The following is a 17250-nucleotide window of genomic DNA, read 5'->3' as shown; positions in this document are numbered from 1 at the left end:
GTCGATATGGACGGAAGATCGACCGAAGAGGCCCAGTTTGCATGGATGGACTCTTAGGTATGACGGCATCTCGCCCTCCCATCACCGGGTCATCTCCAATAAACCCCCCCGCACATTTGCAAACCCCCATGGTGTAATCAGGCCGCCTTGCGTGAGGCCACCATCAACGAACAGGGCCGGATTCGCACGACGACCCAGCAGCACATGCGACCTCAGTTGCGCCCACCCCCAATCTGCAGGCCCGGCGCAATAATACACCCAAAGGCTCTCTCCGCCATCTCGATACAACCTCGGGCTGTCTTTGGCACGAGGACGAGACCGATCGCCTCCATGCAGGTGATCTGGACGGCCGACGCCTTCGCTACCACACATTGGCCGGTCTCGGGGCGTTTTCAATCTATCATGCAGATGCAGTGTAGATCGGTCCATGTGATGACGTTGCAGGTAGGTGGTCCAAGATATTACACGTAAGTAGATACGACTGGGAAAAATGAGGCTGGCGATGGGCACATGAGAGGTTTATCGTTGTGGTGTGGTCGTGTTCATCTACTGAGGTCTATGTTTAGGTTTTGAGGTCTGGCGCCGTAGTCGTGCTTTGCGCAGATTAGCGCAGACAACCAAGATCTATCCCCGCACTACCCCGTCACTACAGTACAGTAGTGGTGTAACTTTTTGTGAATCAATGGGTCCTCAGCCATATTATGCATCGCGTACTTTTCCAACCCGACATGCGATCATGATTTCAACACCTCGCCTCCATCAAGGTATATTTGCTGAACCTCACTAGACTAACGATACTCCGTACTAGATCGTATTCCGGTTCATGGCTACAAAACGACACTAAACCGCACAGAGACACACAAACTCTGGTAGCGGCTTGCGGCCCGCGAACACGAGGTGACGAGCCTAACCGCTAACCTCGCTGTACCTAGCGTCCCTACCCGCTCGCAATCGATAACAATCCCTCTATCGCATTGGATGACTTTGGGGTGACTAGTCGCCGATACGGATTACTGTGTACTAGCGGCTTCGTTTCTGGCTTCTCTTTAATTGTGCTGGAATGACGTTGGGTTCCCTCGTGCCGGGCGCATGGATGTGGGTTGCCGGGTTCCCGGTGAGTGCGCAGGTCCGTGATGCGGAGGAGAGGAGGAGGGGAGAAAGTACATATGGCATTTGGGGCTGTGGAGGGTGGGAGGGGGTATCAATGCGAGATAGGGTGTGCGTCTTGCATCTATGCATGGCGTTCCTGGAGGAGTGGGATTTATATTGGGAGTCTGGGGAAATGGCATATGTGCAGGTCGAGCCATGGGTTAGCTCCAGTAGGGGGAGTAGCTAGCGGAGGGGACTTGAGAAGTAAAAAGTCTAGCGTGGTGCAAGGAAGGATTCGTTTTCCTTTCTAGAAGTCGATGGATGTGCGTATGCGAGGCTCGTACTATGCAGAGCAGCTGACATACTGCGACACTAGACTTCTTTCCTCCACAAGTCCGATGCTGCGAGCTCGTAGTACCTACAGTAGTGGAGCGTCCTTCTTGCATGCAGTAGCATTAGTCGCAAACTGAATTCTGGTGCATGTAACTAGCTTAAAAGGAAGATGGGATGTATGTACCTAGATACATGTAGGCGGAATCCGAGTATCCGGTCGATAAGGGGATAGTGGGCCGACGGATCTTGTCTCCTAGCGCTCTGCTGCAGATGATATTTTGGTGTGGGGAGGGGATTGCTATTTTTGTCTTTTTGAGATGTGCCTTTCCCACTCGTATTTGACGGGCACGTTGGGTAGATATACATACATAGGTACACGGGGGTTTGCTCGCATGAGTGGAAGCTGTCTTTGTGTCCCGGAGTTCCGCTTTGGGTTGCCTTTTGTTAATCTATTCACCATGGGCGGCGGTGCTGTAGGGCTTGAGGAAGGGAACGGTGTGGAGGTGGAAGTCAGGGACGATGGATATTTGCGGGATCTTGGTGTACTCTTTGAGTCTTGGATGGTTTCTAGTAGTCCGCTGGTTGAGTTGGGACTTGAGCAAGATTGCAAGAGAGATGCGGCTGCGTGTAGCAAGCGGCTCTCACTTGCATTGGAACAACATAGTATCTCGCTGGATAACGGGGAGAGAAAATAACATCGCAGACTGGGGATAGCGGTAAACTCGATGAGATGCCCACCGTGCCATACATAATAATCTTTGCCATGGGGACTTCTCGTACCATTTCTTGGGGTATCGTGAATCTCACTGGGTATCATCACTCTTTGTTTAACTTGGGAAGTGCGCTCTAGTAACGGTTTGGCTCGCAACCGTTCCGTACTTCTTCCCTCCTACCACTGGAACTTGATTTGTGTGTAGGGTCCGCCAATCGATTCATGCAGGTGGGGACCCTTCAAGATAACGAAAAAACTACAATATTAAACACATCTGAACTTATACACTTCTGTTCTCTTTCTATTCAAAGCAGTATTGTCCTGTCTAGTCCCGAGGTGACAGACATGATTGCGCGTTGCTGTGATGATTGCCTATCGCAACCGCCACCGCTGCAGTAGGAAGATACCTAATAGAATTAGGGTTCTCGAATCACTTGGTGCAATAGTTAATTATACCATAACAAGCGCATCAAACAATTCTACTTAAATAGACACTGTTGGCATGCACTAGTGCCTGTCAGCTAGCTTATCTCCCCTAAATTCGCGAACTTATAGGAGGATCAGCTACCCTGCACCCTCTCTGCTAGCGGTCATGACACAACGTATCACTTTTTCTTCTACTCGGCCCCCCCCATCCCCCCTCCCCCCCAACCCCCCGGTCTGATGAGCTATGGAACATTGTTAAACCCATAGGCCTGGCTACACAAGGCCGGAAGGCTGAGTATTTATGTTCACATATAGGCATAATGGTTTAGTACTAGAGGGCAGCGGTCACTAAAGCTGTAGAATCGACAAAAAGAAAAAGAAAAAACATTATTTTAAACACTGATTCGCACGCAAACCCCTAGACTGCCCCTTCGGATAACTGTATTTACAAGATCGCAACCGACCTCGGCACCTATCATCTATCGCGGATTCTCTGGCCTAACTATTCCCCTTGAGAACGCCACGAGGTCTTCGACGGCATTTAGATCTGGATCGTCAGCCTCGTCATACCATTCCGTCTGTCTCTCCAATCCGCGTTCGCGGAAACCCAAGTCGAGTTTCGGCTCGCCATTCTCTCCTCTGCTCAAATCCATCACAATGGCGGTAAGGCTGATGACATCGTGGGGTTTGGGCTGGCTTGGTGGTGGTCCTCCTACCTCGGGTGCCTCGAGGACATCATATGCTCTGCGTAGCCGCGTTGCGATATCCTTGCCTACTAGATCGAATTCTGGCCAATTCTTCTGCACTTGGGACGTTACGAGCTCCTGGCCAAGATCATCAAGTGCGTTGAATTCTTCGGGAGATATCAGCTTCCGAGGTTGACCGACAAGTATGCATAAATTAGCTCGAAGAATGGTCATGGAAAAGTCCACAGAGAGGTTAGGGTCATTTGGTAGTGGACACTCAGCTCCATCGGGTCCATCGACGGCTCCGACCGCTTCCAAAGCGCGCCAGCAAAATAGCATGGCTGGGAGAAACATCCTAAGCCGGAGGAATACACTCCCATACCGAGCGTAGCGATAGAGGAGGTCATACATGTCGCTGGGATCATAGTGATGGGGAACGCTCCAAGGACCACAATCCTTCATCTTGAAGAGAAGGTACAGCTGTTCTATGTGCTTGCTTGCGCCTAGCCAGTCCTTTAACATCATGCAGATTTCGGCAAGATCGGCGTGAAACGCTCCTTCTGCGGTCGTATTACCTGTCTTTTGGGCCTTCTCGATGCCCTTATACAAAGCTGTCTTTGCTGCATCAATGTTTCCCTGCTCAACTATTCTTCGGATCTTTGCTGCTTCCGGCGTCTCGGAGAGGTATTTGCGAACCTCTTGGTCCCCGCTGCTAAGAACACAATCTAGGTCTTCTACCAATTGAAGTTGTGGGCGAATGTCCGCGAAGTCAACGTCCGTAATTTTATTCCGGTCGTCTAAGGCAGCCTTCGCCTCTTGTGCGTACCACTCTACAGTTGATGAGCTGCCCTCGGAAAAAATCGCAGCAATCCAGAGTATGTAGTACGATTTCATGCGAAGTCCAATGCCGCGTACTCTCTCCTGTGCGGACACTCCGGATTTATGGCAACGGAGAGCCAACGAGGCCAATTTTTTGGCTCTTTTGAACTCATTCCGTCGCAGGGAACAGTAACTGAATGTCGCCAAACACCTGGCAAGCGAGAACCGGCGCTCGTTGTGGTCCCAGTTCTCGTCGCGTCTCGCGGCCAAGGCAACCTGCTTCACGAGCCTCTTTAAGATATCCGCAGATTTCTGATGTGCCTTCTCATGAAAGTGGTTCGAGAGTGCGTCGCATGTGCGTAGCGTCACGTCGATATTTGCTCCCACGTGGTCCGTGTTGTGGATATTGCACACATCCTTCTTGCCCGCGATAAGCCGCTTCTCTACGAAATCGAGGAGCTGTTCCATCTTCAAGGATAGCATGGCTGGCGTCAGAGCTGGCGTACTACTCCCAATGGCTGTAAACCAGAGAAGATTGAGTATGATGTGGACGTAGTAGGGCTGTACAATGCGACCATCATTCAGGACTGCGAGATTGAAGCCCAAGGTGCAAGCTGTCAGCAGACTTATTGCCCGCATCTGCACCTGTCTACGCCATTCCCTCCATCTTGCCCAGTCGGTGCGAAGATACGCCCAGGTAGTCTCATGGACAACAAAGTGAAGCCATAGCTTTTCGGACAGGGACTTGAGGTTAGGAGAGAGCATGACCATGAGCCGCAAGGAATTGATGAAGACGGGATGGATCCTGATGCACCTGTACTGTGTACCGTCGTCCGTAGCAATGCTTCCGATGTGCTCAGCCCAACCGGGACCCAGGAGCTTTTCTGTGACGAATTGTCTGAAGTAATGCTCCCCAGGCACTGTCCACGTACTCCCTGGTCTTGTAATCCAAAAGTGTCTTGCCGTCATGTACCAGTCCTCGCAATAAATGCCACAGAACGGTAAGAGACTTAGTAAGACGAGCTGTGCTCTGGTATCGTCACCGTCATATAGCGCTCTGATGTAGTCAAACGACTCGCGACACTGCGGCAGGCCCTCTGACTCGTGGAGATCGTTCACACACGCTAACAAAAGGAAATGTAAAAGTCGCTCAGGGTTATCTGGTAGGATGTTATCCGGACGATCCCATGTGAATTCGGCTGATGCGACCAGGCCGCTCCGTTGCATCCAATCCACGTGATCTTTGGATCCGCGAAGGAAGAAATCGATCGAAAGTGGGTTAAAGTCCATGCGGCTGGCAAAGCATTCCATCTGGTCGAGTGTTCCCCGCTCTTCCAGAAAGGATCCCCAACCAATTTCGTTCAGGATTCGTGATGCGAGGGCGAGGGCATCCGAGTTGGAGAGCCCTTTAAGTTGATACTCCTGATAGTCTTCCAGCCGTAACCAATCCACTGGGATACGGGACACTAGTATAACGAGGTCTCTGCGGTTTCGGTACCTTGTGAGGATTTCCGTCAAGTGGTGCTTCTGGACGTCATCCAGGCCTGTCCCAGTCACCGCAGCGATGTCATCAATGATGAATAGACGCGGGTACTGAGAGTCGTGCGTCGGCCGACTCGCATCCCAGGCACGGAGGTATCGGATGACTGTCGTTGGAGCGTGGTGTTTGAGCGACCAATACTTGAAGTTTGATACCAGCCTTGTCTTCTTCCACCAGTTGCCCAGGAATTGGACAAGCGTGGTTTTGCCCACTCCCACAGGACCGGTTATCGATGCAATGTTCGGATGGCCTTCGCGAAGGAGTAACCACTCCATCTCCAAAATGTCTTGTTCGCGCCCAAGAACATCATGTGTCAATCTCGGGTCCACGAAAGACATACCGAAGCTCTGAGAAGCTTCGGGTAGTTTGACCTGGGGCAACGGCATGGAGAGGACATCATCTGAGGATGCATGTGCTGCGGTATCATCCGCCGAGACGTACATGACCGGCACGAGGTAGTCTGGCAAAACCACTTCTTGGTCCAACTTCCCGATTCGTACTTGATTGGTAAAGAGCACGGAACGAGCAGCGTGAAGAGCCGGTAATGGACTTTTTGCTGTGCCGGCAAGGAGATGATGATAGAAGGTGCGCACAAAAATCTGAGCCGCAGTAGCGGTAAGTTTATAAGACATGGCTACAACCCGAACGATTCCATGCTCGACAAGTATCTTGGCGAGGTTCGTTCGTTGTGTCGTAGCTTTCGCAGACTCGCAAGCGTGCAAGACTACGAAAGGCACCATATGTCGGACAAGTACTTCCGCGACCAGGTCAGCGGACCGTAAGAGAGTTTTGCCAGAGGCGGATAGAAACAGTAGACCCGGAGAGCCGTTGTGAATAACTCCGTGCACATCAAAGTGTACGACATCAAACCAGCTTCCGTGACCTCCTGCGCGCCACCAGGATTCCGTCCGTTCACGGATATATGACTCAAAGGCCTTCCATGAGCCTGGCCTTACAATTTCTAGGTTCACAGGGGCGTCTGTCGAGCCAGAAAACAACTCACAGATGATGTCGTTGAGAGCCTTCGCACCGAGCAAGGGATCGATATCATCTCTCCTTTGCCGCGGTCTCGAGATAACAAGAAGTATATTGTACTTCCTCTGGATCTTTGGGCCGTACTTGCCTTGGTCGCCACGTGGCGATGGTTTTTGGATCGTGCCATTGGCATAATTGTCTTGAGCGCTCAGGACCACCCGAGAAACAAGAATGCGAACTTCCACGGACTGTGCACCAGCGATGTCAAGCCAAGGTTCAAGTAGTTCCCAATGAAGGCTATGGAAGGCGGAGCTTGTCGCACACTCGACGATCTCAATCAGCACATTTGTGCAGGGTTGGCATGAGACCAAAGCTTCTTTGACGAATTCTCTGAGACTCAACTGCTTTACAATCGATTCTGCGTATTGTTGAATTTCGCCTATGATATCTTCGACACGGTCGAGATCGAACGGGAATTTGGTTGGATAATCTTCCAGGATCCATTTCAGACGGGCCTTCTCAGATAAGGAAAAGGGATCAGTGACTAGATGGGGTGAGTTAAGAGTCTCATCGATATGGAGTGTCCTCGAGGGTCACAAACGTGTGCATTTGATGAGTCTCGAATCACAAGTCAGCATCACCCGCCATTTGCCCTCTGCGAGGCATTCGGTCTCTCGGATCTGAATGACCGCAGTCATTGAAAGGAAAGTGATAAAGAAACGTCTGGTTATGTTCAAAGGCAAAACTGTAAGTAGTTGTGCAACCGTAGGAGGTTCGGATAATATAGAGTTGCGAGGTCTTCCAGCTGGCTCCTCCACTTCAAGCCACTGTAACATGGCCATGATGTCAGCGAAACAAAGCGGGGAATAACTACGTAGGTAATGTCATCACCTCTGAACACCCAAGGTCGGAGTAACCATCGCAACCACGGCAATTTCCAATCTTAGCTCGTAGTGTCATTGCATTCTGTGAGCTCCGAAGATTTGAGCGTGCGACAACACCATGAGCCTATTCAAGCAGAGTAAGACAGCCGAGCTCCCGTCATTTATATTGACGGAAACGAGGATCCCAGGGCTGGAAGGAGATCGGCTCCTCGGACGCATAGTGGCGGATTTCAAGAATCCCACAGATGAATATCAACCTCAAGATCCCCGGCCAGCTCTCTTCGCAAACCCCAAAGTCCTCGAGATCGTCGACACAGAGTTCTCGTCCTTATTCTCCATTGAGAAGAACAAAGTTGCCCAAGAAAAGGTCGGAATGATTCTCGAACTGGACTTCGATAAATTGGCGAAAGAGGAGAGTAGCTTGAAGAGCTCCTTTGTGAGGACGAGGTCCCTCCCTCAGCATCGTGAGGCCTTCCACGCGCTTGTGCAGAAGCACGGGGCAAAGATTGTGCAGCTACTCCGTGACAACAAAGGAAAGGGTTACATGGCAGTGGGATACAAGTCCTGCGTTAACGGGTAAATGGGAAGGACGCGGGAGTATGCAGGCGGGAAGAAGGTCAGTGTAAACATTCCTACCGGCGCTGCATCACAGCGGCAACGCAGGGCGTGGTGAACCTTCACGACCAAGCCGACATCGGCATGAATATCGGCTCCCGGGACAAGGGGCGCTATTCTACAACAGCAACCATGGCTGGGGAGCAGATATTTGCGGTGAGATATCGCAAAGTTTCCTTCATGAAGGGCAAACCGGTAGAAGGAGTGGATTTTGGAGACGTTCAGAGAGTGAGCCACGAAGGCGGGGTCTTTGCCAAAGGAGAACACGACGAAGAATTCCTCACAGAAGATGATACGTCCGAGCGTGGCGAGCCAGAGAGTGTCGACGCCGAAGAACTCCTTTTGTGTGGCGACGGGGATGTAGCTGAAGAGTCGGACCCGGCAATGGTGATCCAATCTGATGTGAATACCGGCGATATTGGCGGTGAAATAGTGAGTAAGGGGAGGATCGAGTAATGGCGCGTTGCAGTACTGCGGGAGGGGGTTGAGTATGAATTGTCCCATGAGACTCTCAACAGTGAGTTCAACGTATTAGGAGACGGTGCGTTTTGAGGGATATGATTTGAGGACCTGCCTCTCTGTGATTGTCTCTATATTCTTTTTGGGATGTTCTATGTCTCGTAGATTAAGCTCAGGTTATACAACGACCGTCCTTCCAACTGTAGCAGTGAGTGACATTGAATCCAGGCTGTAAATGAAAGGATACAGCTTAAAGAAGCCCTCTCCACTATCACATGACCCGTTTATGCTATCTCGATATCGAAATCTCCAAACACGGAAAGCTCGTACTCCTCTACTAATTACATATTCTCTGGAATAACCGTGAGCCGAAGAAACCGAATCCGATACTCTATCTCATGAGGGAGCGTGCTCTCACTAGATACATAAGGAAGAGGGCGATTGCTTAACAATCTGTGAGCAATTGCACACAAACAACAACCTATGAAAACCACCAGACAAAGAGAAGCCATGGCCAAACGTGAGGGGAGCTCTCGGCTCACATATTCCTTATATCAACGGGCACTCTTTCCTATGATGTATTGATCAACAAGTTGGTCTTCTGAGATCAGAAGTAGTAGTTTCTTAGGATATGAGGCGAGGCTAGAAAAGCGGGACCAAGTTACTGCCGCTCTTTTCTTTCCAAAGGGAGTTACGGCGATCTAGTCTCGTGGTGCAACTTGATCTTATAATTTCTTTCTACATATTAGCTTCAAACCAGGATCCTAGGAGCCCTATGTATGTTGCCACCGTAGCTTTCCAGTAGCATTCTTCACGATCTTTCGCACTGGTTCCATGCCGAAAGACGAGATCCTCCAAATGGCTTCGTAACTGATGCACGAACGTCAAACATGAAGCGTCGAGACACGCAAATGATGCGATGCGATGTACAAGGAGAAGAGATGCAACCGTAGAGGGGGAAGGTGAAGAATTGGGAAGGAGAATGTGTGCGGAAAGGTATCGCGTGCTGCACCAGGAAGGCGTAGAATTTGATCGTGACTGTTGATGTCCCGGAAGCTGATATCGTGGCTGTTGCCGTCCCCCTTGGCAACGTGAAGAATACTCAGTAATGGAAAGCCGCATCGCATTTGCGTGAGATGAGCTACGAGATTTTCATACATCGTGCTGGGGTCCAGATCCAGTCGTCGTGGCAAGTGAAGTATGTTGGGTTGGACCTTTGATGGAACTCCGTGAGAGTTTCTGGCTCCCCATCTAGAATCATGTAGACATGAGAGTGGGAACGGCCGTGTGGGAAAGTCGTGCCTTACAAGCTATGGTCGATGTACAGAAGCCAGAAGTCCTCCCGTTACGTCCAATCTCCTGACCTTGACACACTCGAAACACAAGAGTTCGATAGTTCCCAACCTAGCAACCTCGCTTCATGAACCCTCTGGGAGTTCACCTACTCCTACTCCTCACCCAACCCAATCCACTTCTTCAACTCACACAACGACCACCTATGCCGCTTCTCCCCAGGCAGCCTCGCCTCCTCAATCTCCTTTTCCGTCACACTCTGCCACTCCTCCACAGGGATCCAACCGATATACGCGACATTCCCAAAGCCTCCGACCCAGTATATCTCCCTCACGACCAGCCTCACCCAACGGCTAGCATGGATCGGGTTCCCGGGTAACCAAGTCGCCGCATCGGGATGATACTTGACAAAGCACCCAGGCACATTGTGCTTGACGACATCCTCAGCACCGAGATCCTGCAGCTCGCCCAGAAGCGAGAACCGCGGCATAGCGGCGGCGCTGTAGTGCTTCGTATGCGGTGGGTGCCAGCGCAGCGACAACGTGATGTTAGACCCCGCGGCAACATTACGGAAAGACGTAGCGATGTTGATGGCTAGGATGGTCGGGTTGCCCGTGCTGGGCTCGCAGTCGCCAAAGTAGTCCATCATGCCGATGGGCACGCCGGAGACGCTGGGGGGAGGTTGGTGCGGGGCGTCCTTGTGGGCGGGGAAGATGGTCGAGAGCGTGCCGAGGCGTTCGAGGCGGAGGATGCGGCGGGCTAGGATGGCGGATTCGTGGACTGTGGGGATGTTGATGTTCGTTGTAGGAGCGTCTGGAGTATTGGGGTGGTGCGGTTCATTGCTATGATGGGGAGGTTTGTCCTCGGGGAAGTTGGAGAAGATGTACTGAGGAGGGGGGAGGTGGATAGCCGATGCTACCGAGAGCAGAGAAAGAGAGATAATGGCGGAGAGGCGCATCTTGAGAGGTACTAATAGAGGTGGTAGGCAATAGCTATGGAAGGTGAGTGCACAAGATGAGCATCAAAGGGAGGAGAACTGAAAGCATCGTTCGATGCGGATAGTACAGAGATGAACCCTTCGGTGGAATGCAGCTTCCTAGGGTTCGTTTGAGCGCTGGCAAGCGCCAATGAGCGCAATGGGAGGGAGGATGAGGTCGAGTCGTTGATGAGGGGATGTTGGATGTACAGGCTAGGTTCTGTCTGAGATGATCTGGACTAGGGTGCTTATCTGATGAACCGAGGATCTTCGGGTTCGCGTGAGGCTGTTCTTGGCGTGAACGTTCACCTATGCAGCGATGTGCCCATGGTTTGAGCCATTACAACGTAAGGGAGCGATTGCGAGCATTTTTGCCATGAAACATGTATGGCGCATGGCACATGGTGAATTTGCCGTCCTTCTGGGTCAGTCAAATTGTGCGGGCAAGCTTGTCTCGAACTGTTGCTCATCTGAATTACTCCCAGGAACATTTGTTATAGCAGCCTAATTTCCGGTGAAACCAATCAGTTGAGAGCCATTGCATCTCTGAGGACTATGCAAAATATATGATTGCGCATTTCTTCACAGAGGGATGCCATACGGTCCATACGATCATTACTGGGATTCCGGGTGGCGCTCCGAGGAGCTTACCCCTGCATCACCAAGACGAGGCTGACGGGATCGACGGTTGGTGAACATCAGATCCGACGTCACTCAACCCCAAGCTTCCGACATCACCTCCTCAACAGCTGTAGACTTTCGACTTTAATTGCCGCACAAGTCAATTCGTCATCACCAGTCCACGACAATGTTCAAGAAACTCTTTGGCGAGGTTCGTTCCGCCGCATGTAGCTCCCACCACAACCACTGACCAGACGCAGCACGGCGCCAAGGACGTCGTCACCCTCTTCCACAAACCATCGAGCCAACCTTCAATGCGCGTCCTCACGCTTCTCAAGCAAGCGAACGCGACGGCGAAAACACACGCGACCCAAGATCAAGCAAGCAGCCACGATACTCAAACCAAAGCCGAGAGGGCGGATTTCGAGCTTGACGTCACAGAGGCTCCGCCAACTGGTGACCAGCTGAAGAATATCCTGGAGTATCTTGGAGGATCTGCGGCGGCATCGAAACTTGTTAGCGGTGCTAGCGATCAAGCGGATGCGCTGAGGCGGCTCAAAGAGAACGGGAATGCCTTTCAAAGGCCTGTGGTATGGAGCTATTCATCCCGGAAGCAAAGGTTTGTGCTGACGCGCTCCTGCAGGTTGTAGATTGGCACCAAGGGAGAGTCGGTAAGTGGTTCGTTGTCTCTTTTGACGTGTCTCTGACATGATGTCTACAGTGGTGGGAGACAATGAATCGGAGATTTTGTCGCTGCTGCGCTCCATCCCGAAACCGTAGGCATGTAATATAAGATCCAATTCCTGCAAGATAAGTACAACAGACAACCGGATTCTGCTGCGAGGAAAGGCCGAGGCTTTGTATACAGTGATTATGACCCGCTGGGTTGTCATAGGTATTGACGCCCGTTTCCTTGCGAAGCCACACGCGTGACGGCTGGCTACATGCGCGATTGCCCTGCAAGCGAGCCGGGAACCAAGCTTGAGGGACGGGAAACTTAAGCTCACGGGTACTCTGGGGCAAGCAGCGCTACTCCTATGCGTTCTTACTGTTCTCTTCGTGTTGCCTTCCATGTCAGTGCGCAGTGTTGTTCCTCATAAAAGCTGTTGACAAGGCATGTCTCCTTTATGAGTATTCCCATTAATGCTGGGCGTTTGGGTGGGCCGACATTGAGAAGGGAGGATATATGCTGAGGTGTTTGCGCTGGCTGGTGGTAAAGCCCAGCTACCTTCTTCACACGTTTGCTCTGGTCCTGACTTCTGTACCTTTGGCTCACCTCTCTCGCCTACTTTCAGGCTCTCTCCCTCCGTCTACTCATTCTATTTTCCTTCTGTCCTACTATCTACTTGTCCACATCCCGGTTTCGAGGTCGTGTCTGGTTGTTGCTGCGACCACGTGCCTGCGGGTTGACGGCGCGCTAGTGCCTACTTGAGCGCGGCGGCCCCAGCTTCCTCCACCCTTTCTCCTCCGCTTCACCTACCACTCCCTCACTCATCTACTTCTGGTGTTTCCCTCCTCTCTATCTCTTTTCCTTCTTCGGGCGTTGTGGCGTCATCTCCGTCTTCAGATTCCTCCTTTCACCCAACTGCATTGCAGCACACCCCTCCGAACCCGCGCTGAGAGTGGGCTTTGAGCGCATCCTGTTCACTTTTACTGCCGTCCTGTTAGTCGTCCTCGACATCATGGGCTCCATTGCTCAGCCGACAGAAGAGCCACCTGCCCCAGACCCTGCGGTCGCTATGAACGCTCAGCGTGAGGAGACCACCGCGACGGAAAGGGACAACAGTTCTGGCGTCGAGATGGAGAAGTCGCCTCACCACCCTGCGTTCCGCCATGTGCTCTTCTTCCCACCACTCGAGCCTCCGCCAGCGTCAGCCCTCTTTTCCACCGACTTCGGGCGGAGACCCAAGCGTGTGTTGCAAGATCCGCTGGCTCCTGTCGTCGTCCATACCCCAAAGTATGAAACGGAACACGTTCGTGACTATGCTCTTTACCTGAAAGGTCGCTATCCATACGAATACATGAACTTTCTACCGGACAGTCACTGGACGATTGAAGACCTCTTTGATGATGTGGAGATTCACGTCCAGGGTCGAGACATCCTAGAGAAAGTCATGGCCTTCATCTGCCACGATAACGCAGCCGAGATGAGGAAATTCGCTAAAAAGTGGGCTCTGAAGGATCGTGAGCGCATGGATCGAGTTGGACGTCTTGTTTACACTTCCGAGAACCCCTACACGGTTGTCCCCCAACTCTTCGTCGACGGTGAGACCACGGAATACCCCACACACTTTCTCTGGCACGCTGCGAACTTTATGCGTCGATGTTTCAACAGTTGCGTCGTGAACAGCACTTCGACGAGTAAGGGTGACAAGACGGTGAACACGGAGACTCAAAAATCTCCCAAGGGAGATGATTCTCTCGTCAACTCTGCCAACCTCGATACCCAGGCAGGGTCTGGCGTTGTATCAGGTGAGTACGACGACTTACTGAATTATGCTGGGCATCCTTGACTAACCCTCATCTTAGAGAGGAACAAGCCTAGTGAAGGTGCAGAGAAGATCCCAAGACGTGGCTCACAAAACATGGCACCCACTCACTCAGTCTCAGAAGTGCAGACGTCCCCTGAGCCCTCCGACAAGAAGCAGCTGCTGCCAAAGGAGGAGCTCGCTACGATACCTGAAGGTCCTCGACTGAAGAACCCGAACGTAGGGAAGCAGAAGGCGAGAGATAGGCAACACAGCTCTGGCTCGTATAATCAACCGGAGAACAAAGGCTGGGCGGAAAACGTGGGCATGCGTCCACAGCCGCACCCACCGTATCCTAACGTCGGTCCACCCTCAATGAATCAGCCCTACCTGTTCAACCCGCCACAGGAGTTCTCGAGTCCTCCACACAATATGGCGCCTCCGATGCCCAACTTCGGGGCGGTTCCAACAATGCCAGCATCTTTGCCTCCCATGTTGCACCCGTTTGGACCAGGACCGGCACCGGTTCAGCAGCTGCCACCTCTATTTGCAGGCAAAATTCCAATGTCCGCCTATACGCTTTCAAATCCGCCAACGTTTCCGCAAGCAGTGCAGGGCCGAGTTCCCTACCCAGGGGGCCAGCATGGTCCGCTTCAGGGACCTGATCAACAATTTCAGCCATCAGGTCCACTCGCTCTTCCCATGACTGATCCGACCATCAGTGGCCCTCCTTTCCAAACGCCGGATTCACGGCCTCGAGGCGGACGCCCTGACAAGCAACAAGGACTCTACAATCCATATGGAGCGATGCGGCCAGACTTCGCTGACATCCCACCGCAACAGATGAAGCGGAGGACCTCGCGGGGTACTTTGTCTTACAATCAGGGTGCGAAAAGGCCACGAGGACAATCCTTGGGATCCTATAACCATTGTAGTGATCCGATCCTCTCTGAACTTGGCGGACCTATCCCTGTGCAGATGCGTGGCGGTCAAACCGTAGTGAATCCCTCCGACCAAGTCGTTGGGTGTGGCGAGAATTGGATAGGTCCGGGAAATGAGACAGTTAGAGACCTAGTCGTGTTCGACGTGCCTCATAACCTCAATGAGGTAGCCATTTACGATTTCTTTGTGCAAGTGGCGGGCGTTTTCCCGTCAAGTGTCAGAGTGAGAATGGATAGGAGGCAAAAGCTGATAGCTACCGTCAGGTGAGAGGCCCAATCCGTGGCGGCCAATCTCATATGCTAACGTAATCAGATTTGCTTCCGTTGGAGATGCGCGCAGAGGTCTTTTACTTAATGGGAAGGTCCTCGGCGGGAAGGAAGTTGCCGTCAAAGTGCCCTCACGATACTTTGCTCCCTTAGCTCCTGGGGCTAGGTCCTTCTCAAATAATCATCCAGGCAGCCGAGCGGTGTCGGCTTCGTACCAGGTGCCAATGATGACGGGTTCTGTTGTCCCCACGATGCAGCCGGCGGCGACCTACTCACCACAAGATGCGAGAAGTGATTTGCTTAAGGGGCGAAATCCGGAGAAATCGGCGGCATCGGGGAGCCCAGAGAAGCGCAAAACAAAGAAGTCAAACAAGTCGCCTTCGAAGGAGTCAGTAGCGGCTAGCGATAATGGGCCAGCTCCGAAGAAGACCGCTCCTGCTTCTGCTCAAACACCACGCGCGAATGGAGGCCAACATGAAGTATCTCCGGACGCACCAAGAAACGCCGATGATGTCAAGGAAACCCAGTCTTCGTTGAAGGAGGGAATTGTTGATGCCGAGTGTGAAAACGAGGCTGTAGGCGTTCCTAACGCTTCCGGCACGGAGTCTGGGGAGATCGCCGTAGCATCAGAGGCCATCATCGGGGAGGCAGAGCCTTCTCAAACTCATCCTGACGTAAGTGCCTCTGACAGTGAAGATGGGACCCCAAGGGACGGAGCATCGATTCCAGCTGCTACCGGCGAGAAGGTCTCACCGGATGTGAGCCTGCCCGCGGAGAATGCACATCAACGCACTGTTTCGCTTGCCAATAGAGCCATAGAATCGTCCAACATCAAGGACGAAACCTTGGACATCGCGGATGAAAACAAGCGCATCAAAGTCGATGTTCCCTCCACACATGCACTTACTCGGAGGGACCTCACAAGCACTAACGTCGGATCGCCAAGACCAGATGATGCAAATTCGGAGGAAGAGCAGCGGGAAACCAGCTTCCATTCCGCTCGAGAGGCTCAGTCAGATTCTGGAAAGGATGACGCAAAGCAAGAAACCGCTGCAGCTAGGGATATCTCACAAAGAAGCCCACCCTCGCCGCAGACATTGCACACGTCTGTATCTGTTACGACATCGGGTCGAAAAATGGTTGGGGATGCAGTCACAAACCCGCCTCCACCTCAACCCCAGCCAGAATCTACTACTGCTTTAGCAGCCAATTCCGCTCCTCCAGAGTCCAAGAAAGGGGGCGCAAAGCAAACCGAACCCATGTTTCCGTACGCCAAGTCTAAGATGCAACTGAAACAGGAGAGACAGCAGAAGAAGAAGGAGAAGAAGAAGGCCAAGTCCAACAAACCGGCGCCTTCCACAAATGACGTTGAGGGGACGATTAGCAAGGTGGAAATGCAGCATTCGGCACACACTTCAAGGCCTGGGACTCCTCCGGCCCTTCCCGACCAACCCCCCCAAGCTCAAGGAAGTCTGCCGACTCCGCCAACGGAGAGAAACCCCCAAGAGGTGATTGCCATTCCAGTTGTGAAAAAAGAAGACAAAACTGGAGGTAAATCTACTCAATCCGGCAAAGATGTAGAGGTAATTCAGTCGGTTGAGACGCGCAAGCAGGAAGCACACACTCCGAACGCCGGGGACAGTGGTGTCCAGTCCTCTAAAGATCAGCAGCATGATACCGCAACGCTATCAGCACAGGATCTTCGGGATGCCGCGGCTGGCGACACACAGAAGCAGCCTAGCAGCACCAAGTCCACTTTCTTCAAACCTGCGGTTCCGATCTTCAACCTTCTCCAGAAGAAGACAACGAGTGGTAGCAAAGCTGCTAGCAGTGGTTCGAGTGCGGCAACAGAACCAGCATCTCCTCGTGCGATGAAGGGCACAAGTGATGGTATGTAGTCGACCCTGCCTAACTCGAAACAGTCATTAACAGATTTGCACTAGTGGCCGGATCTACTCTCACAAAGTCGTCGGAGGCAGACACAGTACTTTACTCTCTGAAAGGTAGGTGAAGTCCGCCCAATCTAGACACACAGTCTCTTATTGATATGGAATAGATCGACGTCACATAGACACCACATCCATCCCCAGCTCTTCAGCACTTCTGGCGAATATCTCACCGCCCTTTTCACCGAGTCCGACCGCCG

The 17250-nt window shown here is 52.2% G+C and overlaps 4 protein-coding genes across 4 annotated transcripts; 2 read left to right on the top strand and 2 right to left on the bottom strand.

The window, feature by feature from the left end:
• Window positions 1-3013: 3013 nt before the first annotated feature.
• On the bottom strand, window positions 3014-7278 carry EI97DRAFT_469698 (uncharacterized protein; the record flags this gene model as incomplete). Its single annotated transcript, XM_033801723.1, has 2 exons — window positions 3014-7124; window positions 7182-7278. The coding sequence occupies 2 exons, from the start codon at window positions 7276-7278 to the stop codon at window positions 3040-3042; spliced, it is 4182 nt and encodes a 1393-aa protein (XP_033650838.1). The 3' UTR covers window positions 3014-3039.
• Window positions 7279-7759: 481 nt separating this feature from the next.
• Window positions 7760-8792, top strand: EI97DRAFT_480936 (uncharacterized protein; the record flags this gene model as incomplete). Its single annotated transcript, XM_033802035.1, has 4 exons — window positions 7760-8040; window positions 8070-8511; window positions 8704-8746; window positions 8788-8792. Exons 1-4 carry the CDS (start codon window positions 7838-7840, stop codon window positions 8790-8792), a joined length of 693 nt encoding a protein of 230 aa, XP_033650837.1. The 5' UTR covers window positions 7760-7837.
• A 1193-nt stretch (window positions 8793-9985) lies between these two features.
• Window positions 9986-10789, bottom strand: EI97DRAFT_452436 (uncharacterized protein; the record flags this gene model as incomplete). Its single annotated transcript, XM_033800409.1, has 1 exon — window positions 9986-10789. The coding sequence occupies one exon, from the start codon at window positions 10787-10789 to the stop codon at window positions 9986-9988; it is 804 nt and encodes a 267-aa protein (XP_033650836.1).
• An 826-nt stretch (window positions 10790-11615) lies between these two features.
• Window positions 11616-12208, top strand: EI97DRAFT_461179 (uncharacterized protein; the record flags this gene model as incomplete). Its single annotated transcript, XM_033801175.1, has 4 exons — window positions 11616-11639; window positions 11689-12018; window positions 12072-12099; window positions 12150-12208. The coding sequence occupies 4 exons, from the start codon at window positions 11616-11618 to the stop codon at window positions 12206-12208; spliced, it is 441 nt and encodes a 146-aa protein (XP_033650835.1).
• Window positions 12209-17250: the final 5042 nt, after the last annotated feature.

The sequence above is a fragment of the Westerdykella ornata genome (assembly GCF_010094085.1).
Source record: "Westerdykella ornata strain CBS 379.55 unplaced genomic scaffold EI97scaffold_28, whole genome shotgun sequence".
NCBI lineage: Eukaryota > Fungi > Ascomycota > Dothideomycetes > Pleosporales > Sporormiaceae > Westerdykella > Westerdykella ornata.
The sequence above is the reverse complement of the archived record's forward strand: the minus strand, read 5'-3'. Positions and strand labels throughout refer to the sequence as shown.